Source organism: Boleophthalmus pectinirostris, unplaced genomic scaffold (assembly GCF_026225935.1).
Source record: "Boleophthalmus pectinirostris isolate CB_2022bp ecotype Guang Dong unplaced genomic scaffold, ASM2622593v1 HiC_scaffold_1, whole genome shotgun sequence".
In the NCBI taxonomy this organism is placed as follows: Eukaryota; Metazoa; Chordata; class Actinopteri; order Gobiiformes; family Gobiidae; genus Boleophthalmus; species Boleophthalmus pectinirostris.
The window spans coordinates 13,877,392-13,901,652 of record NW_026570970.1 but is presented as its reverse complement, the minus strand read 5'-3'; the positions used below and the strand labels follow the sequence as shown (position 1 = coordinate 13,901,652).

Below are 24,261 nucleotides of genomic sequence, written 5' to 3'. Positions count from 1 at the left end.
TAGTCTTCACCGCTCCAACGCTCAGGGCCAGAGGAAGAGGACGCACAAGTGCGCGCGGGAGCATCTCTGCGAGGCGGCAGCTCTTTAATTACGCGTGGATTGGGCTCGTTTATGGCGCGCTCTCGGAGGGATTTGGGGGGAAACTTACTTAGTGCGTCCTGAAGCGGTCGATAAAGAGTGAAGGCACAACCTCCTCGCTACGATGAGTAATTCTCCTCAACGCAGTAACTGGTAGACGCAAGTAGAGCTGGACTGCGACTGGCGCGTTTGGATACCTACCCCAGCCTCTCCACCGCTCTATGGCTGCTATGTTCTGTCAGGCGCACTCCCGCTGCTGATGTTTCATGGCTGTGCGCAGCAACAGTAGCGCGGGGCGAAAGAGGACGGTGCAGCGAGACTAAAGACAGTCAAGACACTGCACTTTATTTCTCCGGAGGAGCATTGCGCACGGGCTGCACCAACTACTCACACGGACTTTCCCTCCGCTCCCTGCCTTACATCTTTCTCATTTCTTTCGCTGCTGTCATCGTAGTATGTCTGCACTTCGAAAGAAATTTGGGGACGATTACCAGGTAGTGACCACTTCCTCGAGCGGGTCCGGCTTCAGTCAGCCTCCACCGGAGAAGAAGAGAAAGAGACAGCGCTTTGTGGACAAAAACGGGCGATGTAACGTCCAGCATGGGAACCTGGGTGGTGAGACCAGCAGATACCTCTCAGACTTGTTCACGACTCTGGTGGATTTGAAATGGCGCTGGAATCTCTTCATCTTCATCCTCACCTACACGGTGGCTTGGCTCTTCATGGCCTCCATGTGGTGGTTAATCGCCTACATGCGGGGGGACCTCAACAAAGCCCACAACGACCAGTACACGCCGTGTGTGGCCAACGTCTACAACTTCCCCTCAGCCTTCCTCTTCTTCATAGAGACCGAGGCTACTATAGGCTACGGCTACAGGTACATCACGGACAAGTGCCCCGAAGGCATCATCCTCTTTCTGTTCCAGTCCATCCTGGGCTCCATCGTCGATGCCTTTCTGATCGGATGCATGTTTATCAAAATGTCTCAGCCCAAGAAGAGGGCCGAGACATTGATGTTCAGTGAGCACGCCGCTATCTCCATGCGTGATGGCAAACTAACTCTCATGTTCAGGGTGGGCAACCTGCGTAACAGCCATATGGTCTCCGCACAGATCCGCTGCAAACTGCTCAAAGTAAGTACTCCCAAGTAGCTCTGACTGCACCCCGCTGCTCCCAGCACATCAGCCATAATTGCGCACGGCAAATGGGCATATTCATTTCCATATTCTGTTAAGTACACACATACATAACTCCTCTCTCCAGAGCAGCAGTGGCCTGTTGGTTGGTTATGTAACGCACTAACAACACACGAAAGAGGGCCCCAAGTGCGCGTCTATCAGGACTTTTTTAATGAATCCTTGTCCCCACACACTGCTCCCAGGCAAGTGACGGGTGACAGTGGAGAAAATGTGCCACTTATTCCTCATCATTAGGCCACGTTGGTTTCCCCCATTACCTCAGTCAGCGAGCTCGTGCAACTTTTAACAGCCCCCACACGTGTCAACACTGCGCAGCATTCGGATTATTCATATTTTATGGATGTGCGTAATGCTGTCACACTCTTTAGGCATATGGTACACATCCAGGCACAGCACTATGGCTCAGTGCTGGAACAGGATCGCACATTGCAGTCTGACACCAAATGTATATAGAATTAAAGGGACTTGTATATGCATTTCCAAGTCAGAATGTGCTGCTAAATGTGCCATTAATGATCCAGGAATAAAACGGGAGCTATAAGTGCTTCCCATAATGCACATTGTTTTGTAAATTGAAAATGGTGATGTCCTTCTGTCAGATAGGCGCAGTACTTAGGCTAGGAGTGACAATTCCAGACAAAAATCCACAATGAAACCCACGAAAACAAAGCTGATAATTTCGACTGAATTGCTCAAATCACGCCGCAAAATCTGCAAAAAAGTAGCACTAAAGAAATTAAATGTTGCATAATCTATAACCTATAGATTGAAGTTCTTTAGAGAGGTTTTAGTGGTTCAAGTGCGTGGTATAAACTTGAAATAATCAAACTTTCAAAACAGTGTAAAGTTAACTCTAAACATATAGTAATTAATTTAACTGCTGATTGTTTATTGAAAGTAAATTATATTAAAGTCTGTGCTTCGGGTGCCTTCAAATTGTTGTACAAATGCAATCTATTATTTATTACCCCCATGAGTTTAGCAGCATTTGCATAATATTCCTTAGACATATCACTTTTACTGCTGAAGGGGCGAAAACATTCACATTCTGATGAGATTTTAAACAGTTTCTCTCACAAACTACCGACTTTCTACCGCAATTTTGAACACGTCATAATAAAAGTGGTTGGAAGTGAGTTTTAGAACCAGCTCAATCTCATATTACAAAAATGATTGACAATATTATTATTGTGTTTGTCTGGAGCCCACTGAAAACCGTGTTATACTGCAATTTTAGTTCAAACTTGTCAATCTTTCTGGTCTATTTTCGCGATCATAAACATAACAAATGCCTTTTCCAGATGTCAGATGTAATGTATGTGATTTGCGAGCGTACCGCAAAATACCAAAAGGGGGAGTCCACAGCAACTTCCCCCCGTAGAAATACAGCGACTGGCTTTTGTGTGGTGGCGAATATAGGAGAAACACATACACAACTAACAGCACAGATGGCCCTCTTCTCATGCAGTTAGCAGCTAGCCCCCGTTAGCCACCATTAACAAAGCAACTGTGAACAACACTATTCGAAGAAGCAAAAAGTGGCACATTTGATGCACTTTTCCCTTGATTTAATTTGGATATCGACGGACGCCATATTGTCTTTTTTGACAGCGCTTCAGAAGTGTACTTGATTGGACGTGCCGTCAAATGTTTGTTTACATGGTTGGACGGGAATTTGAATTATGGCCAGGCAGTTAGCGGAGCACCAAGTGAAAAGAACATTTGGATCTGCTAATTGAAGCTTGTCTCTGAAAGCAAACTGTGTATACAAGTGCATATTTCACCACCTTAATCTTTAAAGGTCCTATAAAAGAAAACAGCAAAACATGAGCACTTTAAATGTATAAAGTGCATATTACACTACTTTAATCTTTAAAAAAAAAAAGGTCCTATATTACACAAAACTGACTCTTGTGAGGTTTAAGCCATGATATAATATTGTTACCTCCTCAAACCACAAATTAGAAAGTAGAAAAATATGAGCACTTTAAATGTATAAAGCGCATCTTTCACCACTTTAAACTTAAAAAAAAAAAAGGTCCTATATTACACAAAACTGACTCTTTTGCAATTTAAGTCATGATATAATGTTGTTACCTCCTCAAACCGCAAATTAGAAAGTAGCAAAATATGAGCACTTTAAATGTATAAAGTGCATATTTTGCCACCTTAATCTTTAATGGTCTTATATTAAGCAAAACTGACTCAATTTTGGCAATTTAATTCATGATATATTGTTGTTACCTCCTCAAAACACAAATTAGAAAATAGCAAAAATTTGGCACTTTAAATGAATAAAGTGCAAATTTCATCACTTTAATCTTATAAAAAAAAGTCCCACATTACACAAAACTGACTCTTGTGAGATTAAGTCATATTATAATGTTGTTACCTCCTCAAACTGCAAATAAAAAAATAAGCTAAATATGGGCACTTTAAATGTATAAAGTGCATATTTCACCACTTTAATCTTAAAAAAGGGTCCTATAATACGCAAAAATTACTCTTGTGAGATTTAAGTCATGATATAATGTTGTAAATTTCTCAAACCGCAAATTAGAAAATAGCGAAATATGAGCACTTTTAATGTATAAAGTGCATATTTCACCACATTAATCTTTAAAGGTCTCATATATTACATAAAACTGACTCTTGTGCGATTTAAGTCAGATTATAATGTTGTTACCTCCTCAAAAACAAACCTGGAGTTGTGTTTTGTTTCATTCACACATGTTTGAGTAATCATTTATTATTAGTCTGTCTACATCTCCAAAGCTCAAAATGCTCTGTTCCACCTTATGATGTCATGTTGTGGTAGTTTTCACGTTAACACTTGCATTTTACCTTTTTCAGCAGAAATCGGTCAATCCAGAGCTGAAATGATCCAAATGTATGGAGTTTAAAAACACAGTGGAGCACTTCCTGTACGACCACATGACATCACAAGGTGGAACAGAGTGTTTTCAGTTTGAGAGAAGAACTCAGACTAAATATGCAAGATTTGTGTGTGATGAAGAAATTAAAAGTGAAAAAATGCACAGCACACTCAGATGGCCAATGTCCAAAAGCTTTTTTAAATTTTTTTTATATATAAATAACGTTTTGGCAAAAAAAAAAAAAAAAAAAAAAAAGCCTTCATCAGATCATTTTTCTTGCTTTGGACCACAGTAGCTGATGAGGAAATATCATTATAACTTGAATTAGAAAACTGCGAAATATGGGCACTTTAAATGTATAAAGTGCATATTTCACCACCTTAATTGTGTAACTTTATTGTTGGACTTCTACCTCTGCTTATATGGAGATGTTATTCCTTTGGGCTGAAATGCTCTACTACAGTATGCCAATAAACGTACAGTATTTATCTCCATGGAGACGTCACCAGGCCAAATTACAGGTCAGATCTGTGAAGAGGCGACCCCAGTAATAGCAGGAATACATGTTTCTATCTACGTAACGAAATAAACGCTGACTAGATCTTTAATGCAATACTGTGTAATATTCCAGGCAAAGCAGTAACATCTCCACAGAGACAAGGGAGTGACAGATCAGAAAAGTTACGCAGTGCAGCTTTAAGGGAACCATATATAGCTTGAACTCTTACTAAAAAGATAAAAAGGCTACTAGCAACTGTACCTGTTGTTAGTTGCCTTGTAGTTGCACATAGAGGACACATACAAGTTTTTTTCTCATTCTTTTCACTTAAGTCTACACCGGACCTCCAGAATTCCCTCCCTGAGCTGCACGGGCTGCACTAGCACTGGTTAATAATTGGCTGCAGATGCTGAGGGTTTAGGTAGTGGCCGTTCAGATCAGAGAGGCATTTTAGATTTAAACCAACTGGATTTCAGCACTGAAACTGGCAACCCAAATGACAGACTCTTCACTCTTGAGAACCAAAACACCAAATTATAACATAAGCAACCTGACCGTCATGTCCAATATTTTGAAATTAAGAATAAATCTGAATTGTTATCAGTAAAAGCTGAATTTGATTTGAACAAGTCTCATATCTGGGCTTTACTTTAAATCAAAATCTTACCTACGATTCCTTTAAATATCAAGTGTCCCCTCCATCATCTTTAAAATAAAACACACACACAATCCCACGTATCTCTATCTTTTACTATATTCACTCTTTAATACGCTGGCAGAGAAGAGTATTGTTTCCTTGGCTGAGTCTCACAGTGGACTGTCACTGTGAGAGCCCAAAAGCATAATAATGATTTGTGTTAATAGCTCCTTGTATTGATTTATTGTCAGGTCTTATTGATCATATTTAATGTTGACCTCATGGTTCCTCTCACACCCACACGTGATGGCTTTGTCAGTCTGAAACGCTGCCTGTTAAGAACTACATGTTGTAATCTTGGCACAATGAAAACCAGCAGGCCTGTCCAAGCTGAAATAAGACATAAATCACAATACTCATTAAGAGTTGTTAAGCGTTAATTTAAAGAAATGTCGAAATACGGTGTTAGGTTTAAGAGTAGAAACCCACGTGGAGACATTTCTTGAGCATTCAGGTGATAGAACTCTGTGATTGTAAAAGATTAAATTGTATTGACCACTGACCTCCTGCAAAATGATCATTTGTGTAAAACTTTATTGCATCAAAAACCTTCCATTGGCTGGTTTCTCTACAGTCGTAACTGAATCAATAGGAGCTAATAAAAGGCAAAAGGGTTGCTCAAGTGTCTTGCCCAAAGACACAAAGGCAGCTCGATCTGATCAGAGGCGGGATTGAACTGCCAAAAGTCTGGTTATAAAAAGAAAGCCTGTGAGCTCAGCCACCGTGAACCACTGTTAATCCAGAGACTCAGGTGGTACTGGTTCATTATTATTAGATTATATTTTCATTCTTGACATAATTATGAGCAATACTCAAAGAGACTTTCTTTTGCTGTGTTTGTTTCCTTGGGCAAGACAATAATCTTACCTGTGTTCTTGTATCAGAGTGGCTATTGGGACAGTTTGCAGAGGAGTAGGGCAGTTAAGTGCAATTAATTACATTTTACAAATCTACATGAAATACATTTGGGTATTTGTTTGGGTTTAATGGCTCTAATTAAAAGCCAATAATTAACTTCTCATAAAATTAGCATTAGTATTAGCATTGAAAGTCATTTATTGTTTTTAATGAGTGAATAATGAAGAAATATTATCACAATCATAGCGTCTCTTCTCCCTATAACAACAACTTACTTTCAACACACCTCCAATCTTAGCTTCTTACCTGTCCTCTAGTCCACTGACTTGCTCACAGGTCCCTTCTGCATTCTGTTAGAATCCAGAAGGGTCTGAAATTGGACCATAGAGCGTGAAACGATCCAACCACAGCCACACATGTCTCTCAAGTGTGGAAGACATCTCCTAAAATCTAAATCTATAACTTCTTTTACCTGAGATAAGTAACAGTTTGGTGTTTCAGTTGTTGATTCTGCCAAAATCCACAGTTTCCCAGTCCTTTATGGCTACGTTTAGACTCAATTTAGATTTTTTTGTGAAATCAGATTTTTTTTGTAAGGCTGTTGACATTTCCAATTAAATGTGATCTTTAAACACCCCAAAAGTGACCTGCATGTGCATTGGAGGACACGACGACATCACACGCAGCGAACATGCTCAGTGTTTACGGAAGTTGCCTTAACAAAATACAGTCCAGTTCTTCGTAAAAATGGACAGGTTATACAGCCACGGCCGTTTCGTTTGTTTTGAGTCTTTAGCCTCCTTGTCTTTGGCTCGCAGGGTCTTTTTTTTTCATTGACATTGGAGCCAGGACCGTTTGTAGCCGTGCTTGGACATTTCTTTGGCAATCATTTCAAAAACCGACCCCTCCAATTTGGCCTGAATACAGCGATCCCAAACTTAAAACCTACTTATTTAGAATTGCTTTTAACACTTAGTGGCCCTGTGACACTTTCTGTATTTTAATGGTGTAATGTGCTTTGTTGGCCTATTTGTATGATGTTTATTGTTTTTTATCTTGTTTTAATGTTGTACAGCACTTTGGTCGGCTTTGGTCGTTGGAAGGTGCTATAGAAATAAAGTTTGATTGATTGATTGATTGACTGATCCCCCCCAGATATGAATAAACTCGCAAACCTTGCTTTCCCTCCATTGACTAGACTCCAAGCCTGACCTGTAGGTGCGATGAATGCGACCTGGCCGTTCAGAATGAAGTCGCATGATATCTATCGGTTTTAGGAGCACATATCCAAATGGCCTGGGTTGCATTTGAAAAAATCAGATCTGTGTTGTTCAGACAGTCATTAAAAGATCAGATACAGGTCACATAGGGGCCAAAAAATCTGTTTTGGGTCACTTCATGCTGCAGTCTGAACATAGCCTATGTTGTTTTCCCCCTTTTTACATGTAAACTGTCATGTTTTTTTTGTTTTTTTTGGCGCATACAGAGCTCGCTTCTCTCTCCTTGGTTAATACACTTGTCAATCACACCCTCTGAAAGTGAAGAGACAGGATACAGCACCAGATCTACTCATCTTTTTTAACTTTTGTCAAAGCGTGTGGTTCTGAGTGTCCAGATAACTCACTCGCTGCCCTCCGTTTCCTGTCCACAGTCCCGGCAAACCCCAGAGGGAGAGTTCCTTCCTCTGGACCAGTTGGAGCTGGACGTGGGCTTCAGCACCGGCGCAGATCAGCTCTTCCTGGTGTCTCCTCTCACCATCTGCCACGTCATCGACACCAAGAGCCCCTTCTACGACCTGTCCCAGCGCTCCATGCAGACGGAGCAGTTTGAGATCGTCGTCATCCTGGAGGGAATCGTAGAGACCACAGGTGAGTAGGACTTTGGGATGTGGAAGGATTGTGGATTTTGAGAAGGTTGTAAAGATGTTTTTGTTGCTGAAGATAGTATGGGAGAGTAAATGTGTCGTAGGACTCTCTGTTCACACAATTCAGTTTACTCACATTTTAGTATAAATTCTTTTAAGTCCCATTATATAACTTTTTACTCTTCATTTTTTATGTTTTTATTGCACTAAAAACATAGAAAAACATGTGTCCTTATAGGGCCTATATTACACAAAATTCACAGTTGTGAGCTTTAAGCCATGTTAGAATGGTGTTACCTCATCAAAAACATACCTAGAGTTTGAGTAATTCTTTATTATGAGTCTATCACATCTCCAAAGCTCAAAATGCTCTGTTCCACTTTGTGATTTCATGTAGTGGTAGTTTGCAAGTTAACAGCTACCTTTTACCTTAAGTTCAGTAGAGATGTGCAGTTATAGGGCAGAAATCATCCAAATGATTCTAGTTAAGGTGTACAGAGTTTAAAAGTTTTCTGTTTGAGAGAAGTAAATATGCAGGGTTTGTGTGTCAAATGTGTGAATGAAATAAAACACAATTCCAGATATGTTTTTGATGAGGAAACCACATGATGACAGATCAGAAAACAATATAGTATGGGCCCTTTATTATGAGTGGACTTGCATCTCCACAAATCTGACTCTTACTTGGTCTGGAGAAGGGCCTCTTTCTGCTTGTTTTCCTGGAAATGCTGTTCTTTAGGTCTGATTCATCAGCTGGTTTCACTTCGTGGAAACCATCTGACCTCGCAGCATTAGAATTTGTTTGCTCGATGTAGGCAGGTACTTTTTAAATTTAACCAGTCGTTGCTATTTGGTCGTGACGTATGTAATGCGCCGTTAACGGGGCTAACTGGTATATTAAGCGTTTTCCAAATCGCATAGGAAGAAGGACAATAACGTCTTTCCCCTTGATAAAATTCACCAAACATTCTCTTTGCTCTGGCTTTAAATCCTCGATCTCAGGAATCATTGCCAACACAGAATATATGGTTTCTTGCTGATTGGCTGGTGCCCGAACTCGCACTTCCAGGCTTCTTGCAAACCGTCTAGTGTATTCTGATTCCTGACCTAGTCGCTGGAAAGAAATGAAATTGAGTGGAGGAACTAGGTGGCGCCAGTCTGACTAACAAAACACAACTCCAGGTATATTTTTGATGAGGAAACCACATTATGACAGATCAGAAAACAGAGTACTATGATCCCTTGAATATGAGAGGACCTGCATCTCCACAAACCTGACTCTTACTTGGTCTGGAGGAGGGCCTCTTTCTGCTTGTTTCCATGGAAATGTTGTTCTTTTGATTATAATCTCCCACAGTATGGCACAAAAGGCATCTGTCTCCATAAAGAATGTTCCAAAGAGTTTCTATTTCTAGCTCTATACAACCCATGTAGGAACACAGAGCTGACCCTGACACGATTATAGAACTATGAGCAGTAAGACATGGAGGTGAAGAGTGGGGTGAGACATTCAGCAATAACAGGAGTAGTTATTTTATGCTCCACAATGCAGGAACAGACACCTCGAGTCTTGTATGTGCGCACTAATTAGACAAAGTTGTTATGTGTAAAACTGGACAATTTTCTGCATGTTGCCAAATTATAGAAGGAACAGGAACAAGGAGGAGGTGTTCAGGGACATAGTTTGGTTGCTAATGGAAACCTACATTTATCACTATTCTAACAAGAAGAACAAGAAGTAAAATCCAATATTTTATGTACACGTTGCACTAAAAGTCAAAAGATTTGGACATATCTCGTTCAAGGATTTGTTTACTTTATTTTTACTACTTTCTATATATTATAAACATACAGAAGACACCAAATATATGAAGATTTTTTGTTGAATTCTTTGTTTACTTGTTCACTTTTTTTTCTTTACTACATATCGTCTGTGTGTAAACAAAATGTAGAAAGTAGTACAAAAAAACACAGAATGAAAGGGCGAGTTCAAACATTTGACAGGTAGTATTAATTGGTTAGAAAAAGTAAAAGAAAGAGTCAAATGTGGCCATATGGAATAGTCATTTGCACTTGACCCATTTATCAATCAGTAAAACTGGAGCAACCCAAATGAAATACTAATAATATCGCTTCAGATCTTAAGTCAGGATCTTGGAAAAGAGTACCTAGCTGGAGGAATCCCTACAAACCTTATAATACCCACATGACTATTGCATCAGTACTCTCTTGCTGACAATACTTATGATTTAAGATGATCAAGTATCTGCTATGTGTATATTCTTTTCATGTTTGATTTCAGAAACATGGTATTGCAGTTTTTAGTATCATAGTATTGCGTCAAAGATAATTCACATTTGAGAAAAGACTGAACTATGAGGGGATAAAGTAACTGAAGAATTCCATGCGTTTCAGAATTAAACGTCCGATATTACGGAAAATTGACTCTTGCAAGCTTTAAGTCGTGTAATAATGTTGTTACCTCATTAAAAACCATACCTGGAGTTGTGTTTTGTTTCATTCACACATGTCCAAATGCTCTGTTCCATCTGTGATGTCATGAAGTGGTAGTTTTTAAGTTAACACATATCTTTTACCTCATTCTGAAGAAACTGGCAGAGCTGAAATTATCCAAATTACTCTAGTAGTGGAGATTCTGTGCCAAAGAAAGGAGAAAGTGAGGACCGGGGCGTGATGACCTTAGTTTTGCGAGGATTCACGTGGTTTGAAGGGACGTAGCCAAGGTGGGGAGCAATTGTTGTCAAGGCGGCCGAAATATAAAGTGTTGTGAGAAACACTGCCACCCCCAATCACGGACGAGTTTCTTGGTCAATATTAGAGAGCCGAGACTTCTGTGTAGCTGCACGTGTAGTGGCAGAATGTAAACACACACAAATTGCGTGAACTCACTCTTGCTCAGCCGTGCACTGAACTGAATGTCCTGTACCGAAATGGTTCAGCAGAAATACATGTGCTGTTACAACCCTAGATTCTAGTGATGGTGTATGAGGTTTAAAAACACAGTGGAGCACTTCCTGTATCGCCACATGACATCACAAGGTGGAACAGAGTGTTTTCCAGTTTGAGAAAAGAACTTAAACATGCGGGGTTTGTGTGTTAAACATGTGTGAATGAAACAAAACACCCCTCCAGGTATGTTTGTGATGAAGGAAGAACATTATAACATAGTTCAGAAAATAGCATAATATGGGCCCTTTAAGCTTTTTCTCAATAACAGAATATTTAGTTCTTTACAGTGGACATTACATTACGTAAAGAACTGCAACCTTATTCAAATCTGACAACTACTGGCTCTTGTCTGTTTTGTTTTACTTAAGCTATCGATTTAAACTTTCCCCGCATATATACAGTCCTCTCTTGGTGTTAAAAGCTCACTTCCAAATAGGTTTTTTATTGGCTCTTTAATTGCATCTAATTGATTCCTGGATAGTAAACATACACAGATATCACCATTACAGCCGTTAGCGCACAGTAGATGAAACATTCTGGCCTGTATTGGACTAGATAGCTTTCAGTTGGAATATAAAAAGCAATCTACAAACTCTCTCCTATGCATTTTTGAAAAATCGGCTGCTCCCAAAAGCCCCTGTGGAATTAAAGGGATCCATTTGCACCACAAGAGTAATGCCCCCAGTCAAATTCTCGGCAATGCTCCTCCTGAATCGATTCAACACCAGTTTTACACATTGCGCTGTTGTAAAGTCACTGGAAGTCCTGTTAGGTTTAGTTCAGATGAAATGTGATAATGTGGAGATGCACTGCAAAAAGCAATATCTCGGTAAGTTAAAGGGACAGGTCGGAATTTTGGACATAGGGTCCCATTTCCTCGTGAGTCATAGAGTTGGAAACGTGTGAAGACACTTTTTAAAATATCCCATCCAGTCTTTGTATTTGCAGAGGTCGCTGGTGCTAGGCTAGTGCATGTCAATGGCCATAGTTATCCTGCCACTAAAAACAGTTTTACTCACTCCACAAAACACCCGAAGCAAATCTATTATTGCGCCAGACTGTCGATGTAAATGTCTGTGTTGATAGAATAATGTTTGAAATAAAACTAACCTCGCATCGCATGAATCGTCGCATGTTGAGGGACTATTTTGTCATATATCAGTCCGCCGCTGCCAAGCTTTCTATCAGGAAGTACAACTTGCTGCTGCTCAGACATAAATCCTTCAAATGCAAGGTTGGTTTTATTTCTAAAATTATTCTATTGACACAAACATTCACATCGACAGTCTGGTGTAATAACAGATTTGCTTCGGGTGTTTTGTGGAGTGGGTAAAACTGTTTTTTGTGGCAGGATAACTATGGCCATTGACATGCACTAGCCTAGCACCAGCAACCTCCAGCAATACAAGGACTGGATGGAATATTTAAAAAAGTGTCTCCACACGTCTCCAACACTCTGACTCACTAGGAAATGAGGTCCTATGTCCAAAATTCCAATCTGTCCCTTTAAAGCTGCACTCTGTATCATTTTTGGTAGAGGGTCAATCACCTGCTTGTCTCTACCGATACGTCATTGTTCCGCCTGTAATGTTCCACAGTATGACATTACCCAATCCAATCTACTTTATTTATATAGCACATTTCATAAACATTTCTCAGATTTAACTGGCAGATACTAGTCTTAAAACGATAAAATACGAGCAAAACAGAATAGGGATAAATAAATAAAACCAATAAAATAAATGATAAATAAATAAAAGACACAGAGGGCCACACAACTCATGCAATGTTAAAAGCCAGAGAATAAAAGTGGGTCTTAAGACAACGCTTTACTGTGGGGGCTGTACAGATGTGGGGGGGTTAAGTCTCATCTTAGGCATTACATTAAATAGCTCTACCTTAGATTTATGCAATTACAGGTAGATTTATAGCTCAAAAATACCTAGAATAAAACGCGTTCTGACTGTGATCGGGGCTGTCTCTCCACAGATCTGATCTGTAACTTGGTCTGGTCTCCATGAAGATAGAAAGATTTAATACCATACTGTGAAACATTCCAGACAAAGCAATAACAGATATAATGGACCCTCCACCAAAAAAGTTACACAATGCACCTTTAATGCTGAAAATCACATTCTATTGTCTAAGTAAGTCATTATCATTGTTGTATCAACATCGGTATTTTGCATCACTTCTTTTCCTTAGTATCAAATCGAGATTGAAATTTTAGTATCGTGACAGTACTAGTACACTGTAGTGGAAGTCGTAGAAGTGACAGCCGTTGGTTAGAAACTGGCAGAATTTTTGTTTCTTTTTCATTTTAAAATTTCAAGTTCATTACAAAGCAGAGGACTGAATGAATGACTGGTCCCATATTGCTTGTTAGTGTTCCTCCCTAATGACTACTTGTAATTTAATCTAATCTAATCTAAGACATTTTAGTTAAAATCTTGCAGTCTTTTTACTTTGTGGTTGAATTGCGACACAAAGGCATTATATATCAGGTATTTATTTAGATAGACTAGGTACATTATATAACTTTTACTTTTTAGGGAGGGGGTTACAGGTCCTATATGACGCTAAATTGACTCTTGTGACATTGAAGACCTGTTATAATTAAAGCTGGGTATCATTAACAAGTTGCCGATACGATACATACCTCGATACATGAGCCACGATACAATACATATCTCAATACAGTCAGCTTTCGATTCGATATATTGCAAATCAGTTCGATATGGTTCAGTGAAAATAAAGGCTAAATCATGGCTGTGATACTAAAAGTCTTTGTTAAACCACTTCTCGTGCAAAGTTTATATGAAACACAAACATTTTAATCATCAAAACAGTGAAAGTGTGTCGCATAAACAAGTTTCCTTCCACTGAACAAGCAACAAAAATGTAGCGATGCAAAAATAATTTAGTAAAATATACCAAAAAATACTCTTGGCGATATATCAATACAGCAGTCCATGATATCGATACTGTATCATCGCATTAAACTATACGATATATCGATATTTCAATATTTAATGTAATATAATGCTGTTTCCTCATCATAAAACCAAAAACATACCTGGAGTTGTGTTTTGTTTCATTCACACATGTTTGAGTAACTCTTTATTATTAGTCTATCATCTCCAAAGCCCAAAATGCTCTGTCCCACCTTGTGATGTCATGAAGTGATATATCTCAAGTTAACATCTACCTTTTAACTTTAGTACAGCAGTGATTTGCATTTCCAGGGACAAAATGATCCAAATGATTCTAGTGAAGGTGTGTAGAGTTCACATCACAAGTGTTTGACAAAATCCTAAATATGAACGAATTTGTGAGTTAAACACAACTCCAGGTACAGTTACGATGAGGAAACAGCGTTATAACAAACTGTAGATTTTAAAAAAAAAGTGTAATATAGGCTGTTTAAAAGTTGATTTGAAATTGGCACTATTGTCGTCAAGATTTTTACATTTCATAAAAATTTCTTTCACAGCAATACATGAAGTAGGTCAAAGCGACAATTCATCTAATTCAATATTCCGTCTAATGTAATTATTTCACATCCTCATTATCTGACGCTACATAAAACTATTCCTTAAACTACACAATACAGAGAAAAAATAGGACAGATTTGGTAACGCAATGTTTTGGGAATCCTATAACCTAAAAATTCAATATTGTGTGAGAATGTCCCTGGCCTGGAGCAGCTCTGAGGCTCAGGTCAGTAGGACAGACTGATACCACATGATTGAAGCTTGTGCACTACTACACCTCTCACGGCAAATACTGGACAAAGCTGTATTTTTATTTTTTTTTAACCTGTAAGACCCGAGAGAATAAAAGCAATGGTCCTGTATAATCTTATCATCATCTTATTCACGCTCAGATAACACCAGTAATTGCAACAGCAGGTATCAGGTGCTTAGTTGGAGATAAATTGTAAATGACTCTTAACCTGGTCTCATGTTAATGTCTCTTTCATACACAAATATCAAACTGTTTTATTTAGCAGCTGTAATCTTATTTTAAACACAGAGAGGCAGAAATGACCGAGATGTGATCAATAAAGCTGCTGGAGATAAATGGAGAACAGTGTTACGATACTAAAAATTCAAACTCCATTTCAAGGAATAGTTGCCCGACCAGCCAAGACCATACATGCTTTTACAATACTACTATACAATCAAGGCCGTGTTTGAACAACATGGCAGGATGTAGGAGGTTCTGGCTGGTCAGGCAAAAGAAATAGTACAAGACTCTCCAATCCTTTTTCCTCCGGTGAGCAACCTTTACGAAACTAAAATACCAGAGCGCTATTAACTGAGTATTGAGTATACAGTATATAAGAGTGATGACCTTACATAGGTACAGTGACCTGCTGATGATACATAAGCACTATCTTTTTATTAAGGCAGAAAGTTAGTCATCAAAATTATACATTTACAGTCGTAGTAGGCATCTATTTAATACAATTTTTGTTATTCAGCACATACCAGGGGTGTAGTGAGCGTGATACGCAGGGTGCGCCGTCCACCCACTTCTACCAACGTGAGATATTAAAAAAAAATAACAAATATAAAATAGTTACAACTTTAAGGCTAATGATAGCTCCAGTACTGTCCTGTAGTGACCTGCTAAATGAGGGGACCAGGACTAAAACAGGACTAATCCAGAACTGAACCAGGACGGAGTGTCAGGACGAGCCCGAGGTGCACTCACGTAGACAGTCGAGTGACCGCAGGTGAAAGGACTGGTGCAGAGCTCCATGCCCGCTTTGCAGACACCTTGCTCCACAAGCTCGAGGTTCTCCTCTCTCTCTCAAGTCCAAGATTAGTCCTGGTTTAGAACTGGTTTAGTCCTGGTTTAGAACTGGTTTAGTCATCATATCGATGATGTCACAAATCGCGTACCTCCACTTAAAAAATCCCCACTCCACCCCTGGCACATACACATAATTCAGAAATCCTTTGGCGACGGATTTGGAAGTGGGTGGTGCGCTGCTCCTGACTTCTGAGCTACAGGTTCGAGACCCACATCGTAGTACATTTAAATTTGCACTAGGTGACTTTTTGGTTGGGGGTCCGAATGTTCCACAGTATGACATTAAACAGCTCTATCTTACATTTACACACAGCTCAAAAATACTAACAGGCATTCTGATTTTGAGCAGGGTTGCCTTTGCACAAATCTGACTTGTAACTTGGTCTGGTTTGGTCTCTGTGAAGTCTGTAAAACCTTCCAGACAAAGCAATAACATCTCCATGAACAAAAGCATTTGACAGATCAGAAAAGTGACACAATGCTACCCAGGCTGGCGCCATCTAGTGCCTGTGCTCAATTTCATTTCTCTCCAGTGTCTAGGTCAGGAATTGGAATACACAAAACGGTTTGCAGGAACCCCGGATTTTGTAGACCGCGCACCGGCCAATCAGTGAAGAGCTGTAAAGCCATGACGTCAAACTCAAGCACCTGTTTGGGTCCCTTTTTGTGGTACAGCACAACAGTAAACAAAGCGGTTGAAATGGATGTAGACAAAGCCATACATTCTATGTTGGCAATGATTCCCAAGATCGAGGATTTAAAGTCGGAACAAAGAGAATGTGTGGTGAATTTTATCATCGGGAAAGACGTTATTGCCCTTTTTCCTACGGGATTTGGCGCATTACATAAATCTCGACCAAATAGCAGCGATTGGTTAAATAAAAAAGTACCCGCCTATCGTCAAGCAAATTAATCCTAATGCTGTGAGGTCAGACGGTTTCCACGAAGTGAAACACATGCACCTTTAAATCACAAAATCTAAATTGACCCAAAATATCCCATGAAAAAACATTGTCAATCTCAATAATGATCTGTTTATTTTCACATAATTATGGTCTATAATGTGTAAACAGTCACTATCACAACCATCTGCTTTACATGAGTGTTACAAGAGCTTATACCAAACACTGCATGTTGATTCCCTTATAGCTCTATATGTACAGTGTTACGATCAAACAGCTATAGCCGCAGTCGTTTTAATGCCCCGCTAATTACCCCCTCTCCCTCTTTACTTGTTAGCACTGTAACATAATGTTTGACGGCAAGCACAGCAACATCTTTCATGATAATTTCGATGTCATTTTCCCCGTTTTATCCGTCTCTGGAAAGCCTGACGTACAAGCCTGAAGAAACAATCCCTGGGTTTAAAAATTGATGTACAGTGAAACTCCAAACCCTCACACGCGCTTTCATTTTCAGGCCCATGTAACTCTGTTTCCATGGCAACCTCCTCCTCCTCCTTGAGTATTCCGGATTGCAGCACTGCACCTAAACTTGGATTTTTTTATTTATTTTTTTAATCCCTTATTCCGATGCCATGTGAAGGAATCCCAACTTCATTTGCATATACGTGGAGCAAATTGCGTTTTCATCAAGATTGTGTGCTAATTATGAAATGGTTGGAGCCGTGTTTACAAGGTGATACAGCGCAAGAAGTATGGAGTGAAATATTTATAAGAGCCTGCGCATTGACGTGTACAGTAAGAGTCTATACACTGCTCTCATTTACAAATGCTAATTAAGAGAGCTTGCTTTTTAACATGATATGATATGGGTTTGCATACTCTTCCGAAAACCTTCCTGGAGTTGTATTTTCAGTCATGATTGTTTCATATTTAAAGAAAACACTCAGTTCCGCCTTGTCATTAAGTGGTAGTCCAGGTAGTGTTCCTCCATGTTTTTAAGGTCCATACATCATTATATACATACATTTCTGCGCTCAAATTGTCTTCATGAAGCTGTTATTGTGGCTCAGAGAATAGACTTTAAAGTGGCTCCCCTTGTGTACAAGTCTCCCCATGGCCTCGCACCAAAGTACATCTCTGACATGTTAGTGCCATATGAACCATCTGCACTCTGAGGACCCCAGAGACCCGCCTCCTGTTGGTGCTCAGAGTCAGGACTAAACATGGGCTAAAACAGGACTAAACCAGGACTAAACCAGGACTAAACATCGGGAGTTAGTGATTCAGTTTTATGCACTTTAAGATATGAAAAAATAGTGTCTCTGCTCAATTTAATTTCTCTCCAGCGACTAGCTCAGGAATTGTAATACACTAGATGCTTTGCAAGAACCACGGAAGTGCGAGTACATACATTCTGTGTTGGCAACGATTCCTGAGATCGAGGATTTAAAGCCGGAACAAAGAGAGTGTTCGGTGAATTTTATCAAGGGGAAAGACGCTATTGCCCTTCTTCTTACGGGATTTGGGAAAATCTTAAAATTCCAGTTAGCCCGATTGGTTAAATAAAATAAAAATTAAAAAAGTACCCGCCTACGTTGAGCGAACAAATTCTAATGATGCAAGGTCAGATGGTTTCTACAAAGTGAAATTGGCTGATGAATCAGGCTAATAAAAAACAACAACTGCACTTAAAATAAGAAACAGAATCTAAATGTTGTTGATTTAAGAAAAATATATGTAATCCATTGGTAGATTATTTTACTTACTTCATATTACTCAAGTTGGATCTGCTCAAATAAAGTAAAACATTCTGAATGTAAGTACTTTTGACAGATATTGCTTTCTGCAGTGTGCTTTGACTAAGTTTAAATCCAGGCTCAAAGCGGCTCTCTTTAGCTGTGCATATGACAGATTTTTTTAATTCCACACTCTTCTCTTCACTCTTTTAATGTTAATTTTATGATGATTATTTATGTTTTGATTGGTTTGTATTGTGATTTTAAAGGTGCATTGTGGAACTTTTCCGGTGGATCGTCCGTTAAATGCTTTTTCCCGTGGAGATGTTATTGCTTTGTCTGGAATGTTTCACAGTATGGCATTAAACCTTTCTATCTTGATGGAGACCAAACCAGACCAAGTTACAGGTCAGATCTGTGGAGAGGCAACACCACTCATAGTCAAAATATCAGTTTTTATAAACGCTTCTGAGCTATGAAACCATCTGTTATACAATAAATGTAGAACTGTTTAATGTCATACTGTGGAACATTCCAGGCAGAGCAGTGACATATCCATAGAAACAAGCAACCAAAAAGTTCCATAGTGATATTCTGGGATTAATCTAAGGCTACATTCAGGCTGCAGGGATTAATGCTCAATTCAGATTTTTTTGTGAAATCCAATTTTTTTGCGAGATCATTCACTTTTCCAATTAAACGCGACTTGTATGTGATCTCCAGTGTGAACTTTAAATGCCCCGAAACTGTCCTGCAGTGATCGTGTTCAGTGTTTACGCCTAAACATGGACGTGAGCATTGAGCACCTGGAGATTTTAAAGTTGTTGTCGTACCGGAGCCAGAACATGTACATCTTATATGTTTTAAGGAGGAGATTGAGAAGTAGAAGAACAAGGTTTTTGGCCATGGCGTTTTGTGGAGAAATGGCAGCGACGTCCATAGAAAGGAACTTGTGGATGCAGAGTTGCAGCTATGCTTCGCTGCTTCACTGACACATAGTTCACGGCACGGTGGCTGAGTGGCTCATGCCTCACAGCAAGAAGGTTCTGGGTTCGATCCCCGGGTCGCCTGGGCCTTTCTGTGTGGAGTTTGCATGTTTCTGTTTCCTCCGGGTGCTTCGGTTTCCCCCATCAACCCAAAACATGCTGCATAGGTCTCCATAAAACAGTTGATAGTCAAGGTCAGTTAAATACAATCAATTCAATCATTGTGTCCTTAGGCAAGACACTTCACCCACATTGCCTAGTATGAAAGTGGTGTGTGTGTGTGAGTGATGGTGGTGGTCGGAGGGACTGATGGCGCCGAGTGGCATGGCAGCCATGCCTCTGTCAGTGTGCCCCAGGGCAGCTGTGGCTACAATAGTAGCTTACCATCACCAGGTATAGAGTGAATGAATAATGCTGTATGAATGAATAATGCTGAATAATGCTGTGCCAAGCGTCTTTGGGGACAGAAATGTCTGTGAAAGCGCTATATAAATAAAGACTTACTTCATATACAATTTTCATATGACGAGAAGAATGTTTGTGTGCATTTGTGGCGTGTAGGTGGGATGAATGAGACCTGGCCATTCAAACTGAAGTCGCATGTGAAAAGATCAGATATGTATCGGTTTGAGGAGCACATATCCAAGTAGCCTGGGTCGCTTTTGAAAAACTCGGATCTGTGTCGTTCAGACTGTCATTAAAAGATCAGATACAGGTCGCATTGGGACGAAAAAATCGGATTTGGGTCACTTCAGGCTGAGGTCTAAACATAGCCTAATTTTCACTTCACTTTAGCCTCCACTTGTCTCCAATCTGGAATTTAGTATGTTTTTGTTTACACATTTTTATATCCAAAAGCTCCATATTTACTCTCTTCGGCGAGATGATTGCACGTTGAGAAGTCTTCCATTGTCGTAGCAGTGTAACCGTCCATTGAGACGCTTCGCAACAGAAAGTGAATAAGTGTATTTTGTCCACACTTATAACATCCTCAGAGCTGCCCCTTGACTGGCTCTGCACAGTGCGTTTTCAGCTGAACTACTCTGCTGACAGAATAATACAGGAGAGTGTGGGAGAGTGACACAGAGGGCAGGGACAAATGGCAAGCTAATGAATCAAACTCTGTGGATATGACTTCGCTTGGTGAATCAGAAGAGGGCAGTTTGTATTTTATATTGTAATGACTTGGCTAAAGACGTAATGATATGTTTTATTGGTTTCACTTTCGTTTTTGATGCGCTGAGCCTCCCGTCCTTTTGCGCTGCATGCTAAGTCGCTCCCCTCGAGAGCGCCATCACAGCACAATCACAGCGCAAAGGAAATGCTAATGAAACCATCGCACATCGCATCAGGTTTGCAAAGTCGTTGTGTACAGTTTCGTGTCGTGCTTTTGTGGATTTATGGAGAATTGTCGTGTGGTTGCTTGTGGGCGGAGTATTGGACAGCTAAGACTCTGAGAAGGGTTCGAATAGGGCCCGGGAGAGATCGCTAGATTACTCAAACATGCATGGATGACATTTAAACCTCTTCAGGCATGTTTTTAATGAGAGAACATTGTTATAATATGTGCCTTTTTAAGATGTACTTATTATAAAGTGTGCATTTTGGATATTATTATAAGTTATATTTTTTGAACTTATGGTTGAAACTAAGAGAAGATGGAGAGGCTGAGGTGGCTGCTTATTTGTATTTAGATAAGGTATAGTAAAGTATAAAAAGACATGAACAGTGTCACAGCATCAAACATACAAGAAATAAATGAAAAGGAGCAGAACGAAGATTAATCTTATGTCATCTGCTGCTTTCCCCCTTTTCTAGACAAAACATCAACACTGATATTTACTTTAAAACATTTCAAATCAGTACATTTGAGTTCAATCACAATTATTAATCAATTGCAAACAGAAATCTTCACTATTATGCACAACAACTTAGTTTCCTTTTTCATACATACACACTGCACTGGATTTTATGTGTTTTTTAATGCCATCATTGTACTTGATTCTTTTATATCTTTGTCACGACTGTTCCATAAATTAACTCCTTTCTTCGCTCCATAACCTTAGTTCTGAATCTGGGTTTTTAAACATGTAGGTTCCTTCAGTCTTTGAATATTTACAGATAATATATTGCACTTTAGTTTTACACATGACTTTGAATATGTAAATCAGCTACATCACGAATTTTCAGCACTTTAAGTTGAACAAATAATGGTTTTGATGGCTCTGTATAATGACTATTGGTGATAATCCTCAAGGCCCTTTTCTGTAAAATAAATAATGGCTGTAGGTAAGTTTTACATGTTAACCCCCAAATTCCCACACAGTCCATCAGATATGGTGCAATTATAGTTATACAAGGTTAATAATGCTGCACTATTTAGAAAGAACTTTACTTTATGCAGCACAGAAATTGCTTTGGAACTTTTGCCTTTAGTGTAGTTTATATAAGACCTCCAGTTTAGACCTTCATCAATCATGACTCATACAAATTTAGTTTTGTTTACTCTTTTAATCTGTATCCCATCTGTTTATCTTAATGTTATGTCATCTTTTTTCTTTTTATCATACATTATTATTATTATTTTTTTTAACATTAAGAATCAATCCATTTAAATCAAACCGATATTTTACTTTTCTTAGCTCTTCGTTTACTCTATTTGTGACCTCTTTTATATCTGTTCCAGAGTAAAATAATGTTGTATCATCAGCAAACAGAATTTTCCCAAGTTCAGAAACTAACAAAATCATTCATGTATAATACAAATAATTTGGGCCCGAGTATCGAGCCTTGGGGCACACCACATTTGATATCATTCCTTTCTGATTCTGTGTCACTGATTTGTACGTATTGTTTTTTGTTTTCTAAATAGCTCACTATCCACGGATGACCAACCCATCAAATACTTATTTGGTTGTCAACATGGGTTAATAAAAAGTGTCTGTAATGGCAGGAAGACAGAAGAGAGAGAGTGCATTTAAAGAAGTTATACACAACCTACATACATCATACCATAATTTTTTAATGTTTTGGTTACATTTTTTGTCATATATGTGTCATTTTGCAGAAGGTGTTGCCCTTTCTCGTTTAACCTTTCAGATTTATGGGCGATTATGAAACATTTATATTTAAACAGTAGGATTCTGTATAAATTTTACATTTTAAACACATCCAGGAGCATTAATATTTGAGAGATCGCACTGCCCTTTGCTATAATTGCTAATTTTCTAATACATACACCCTGCACTCTTAACATGAAGTACTTTACACTTAGCATGAAACCCTTAGTACAAAATATATGCTACTGTACTGTGCTGCAATAATGAAGTCATTCTCTAGCCCTTCTCCTGTCTCTCCATCACCAGTTGCCATGTTAGTTTTAAATGAGTGCCGTGGGTCTTGTGTGGCAGTGGCATGCTCCGCCCAGGTCGATGCCACTGTATGTGAGTGTGTGAGTGTGTGTGAGTGTGTGTGAGTGTGTGTGAGTGTGTCTGTGTGTGTCTGTGAGTGGGGGTAAGTGTGTGTGAGTGTGTGAGCGTGCACACTCCAGAGGGGGCCGGGGCTCTAGATCACGTTGCAATTAAACTACAGCACAGGACTACAGAACACAAGCTGTTCAGGGCGACGGCCATGCTTTTTCCACCTCTAACAGGAATGACATCTGACACAATAACAATCGATACACACAACACGAGTCATTTAGCTTCAACATACAGGACATCTGCAGACCGAGTGGAAACACTGAACATGTCTGTGTACATTTGATTTGTGTAGAACAGGAGAGCTACTGCAGTATCTGTATTACTGGCAGTGGTGCAGTGGGGATTTTTTAAATGAGGGTACGGGATTCGAGACATCATCAAGGTGACCCCACCCCCCTCAAAATGATGCAGAATCATGTTATTAACATTAACGCCGTTCATAATCATCTACAGAACATAAATCATACTCTACAACACATGTGCCCCAGACTGAACCAGGACTGAACCAGGTCTAAACCAGGTCCAAACCAGGACTAATCTCAGACTTGAGAGCGCCGGTTCTTCCTTCCGTCACCTGACGGTCTATGCGGGCGCACCTCCTGGCCCGTCCCGACACTCAGTCCTGGATCAGTTCTGGTTTAGACCTGGTGTAGTCCTCGTTGAGACCTGTCTTAGACCTGGTTTAGTCCTCATTGAGACCTGTCTTAGACCTGGTTTAATCATCCTTTAGACCTGGCTTAGTCCTGTTTTGGTCTTGTTTTAGTCCTGGTTCAGTCCTGGTTTAGTCCTCCTGGTTCAGTCATGGTTCAGACCTTGTTTAGACCTGGTTTAGTCCTGTTTTAGTCCTGGTTTAGTCTAGTTTTAGTCCTGGTTCAATCCTGGTTCAGTCCTGGTTTAGTCCTCATGGTTCAGTCATGGTTCAGACCTTGTTTAGACCTGGTTTAGTCCTGTTTTAGTCCTGATTTAGTCCTGGTTTAGTCTTGGTTTGGTCCTAGTTCAGTCCTGGTTTAGTCCTCATGGTTCAGTCATGGTTCAGACCTTGTTTAGACCTGGTTTAGTCCTGTTTTAGTCCTGATTTAGTCCTGGTTTAGTCTTGGTTTGGTCCTAGTTCAGTCCTGGTTTAGTCCTCCTGGTTCAGTCCTGGTTTAGACCTGTCTTAGACCTGGTTTAGTCCTCATTTAGACTTGTCTTAGACCTGGTTTACTCATCGTTTAGACCTGGCTTAGTCCTGTTTTAGTCTGTTTTAGTCTTGTTTTAGTCCTGGTTTAGTCCTGGTTCAGTCCTGGTTCA

General features: G+C 39.6%; 1 protein-coding gene across 1 annotated transcript in view; it reads left to right on the top strand.

Moving 5' to 3' along the window:
• Positions 1-533: 533 nt before the first annotated feature.
• kcnj3a (potassium inwardly rectifying channel subfamily J member 3a) overlaps positions 534-24,261 on the top strand; it is a 113,239-nt gene continuing 89,511 nt past the window's right edge. The window contains exons 1-2 of the mRNA XM_020931901.1: positions 534-1,211; positions 7,859-8,075. Of these exons, the coding sequence (XP_020787560.1) occupies positions 534-1,211; positions 7,859-8,075 (895 nt within the window). The remainder of the gene's footprint in view (positions 1,212-7,858; positions 8,076-24,261) is intronic.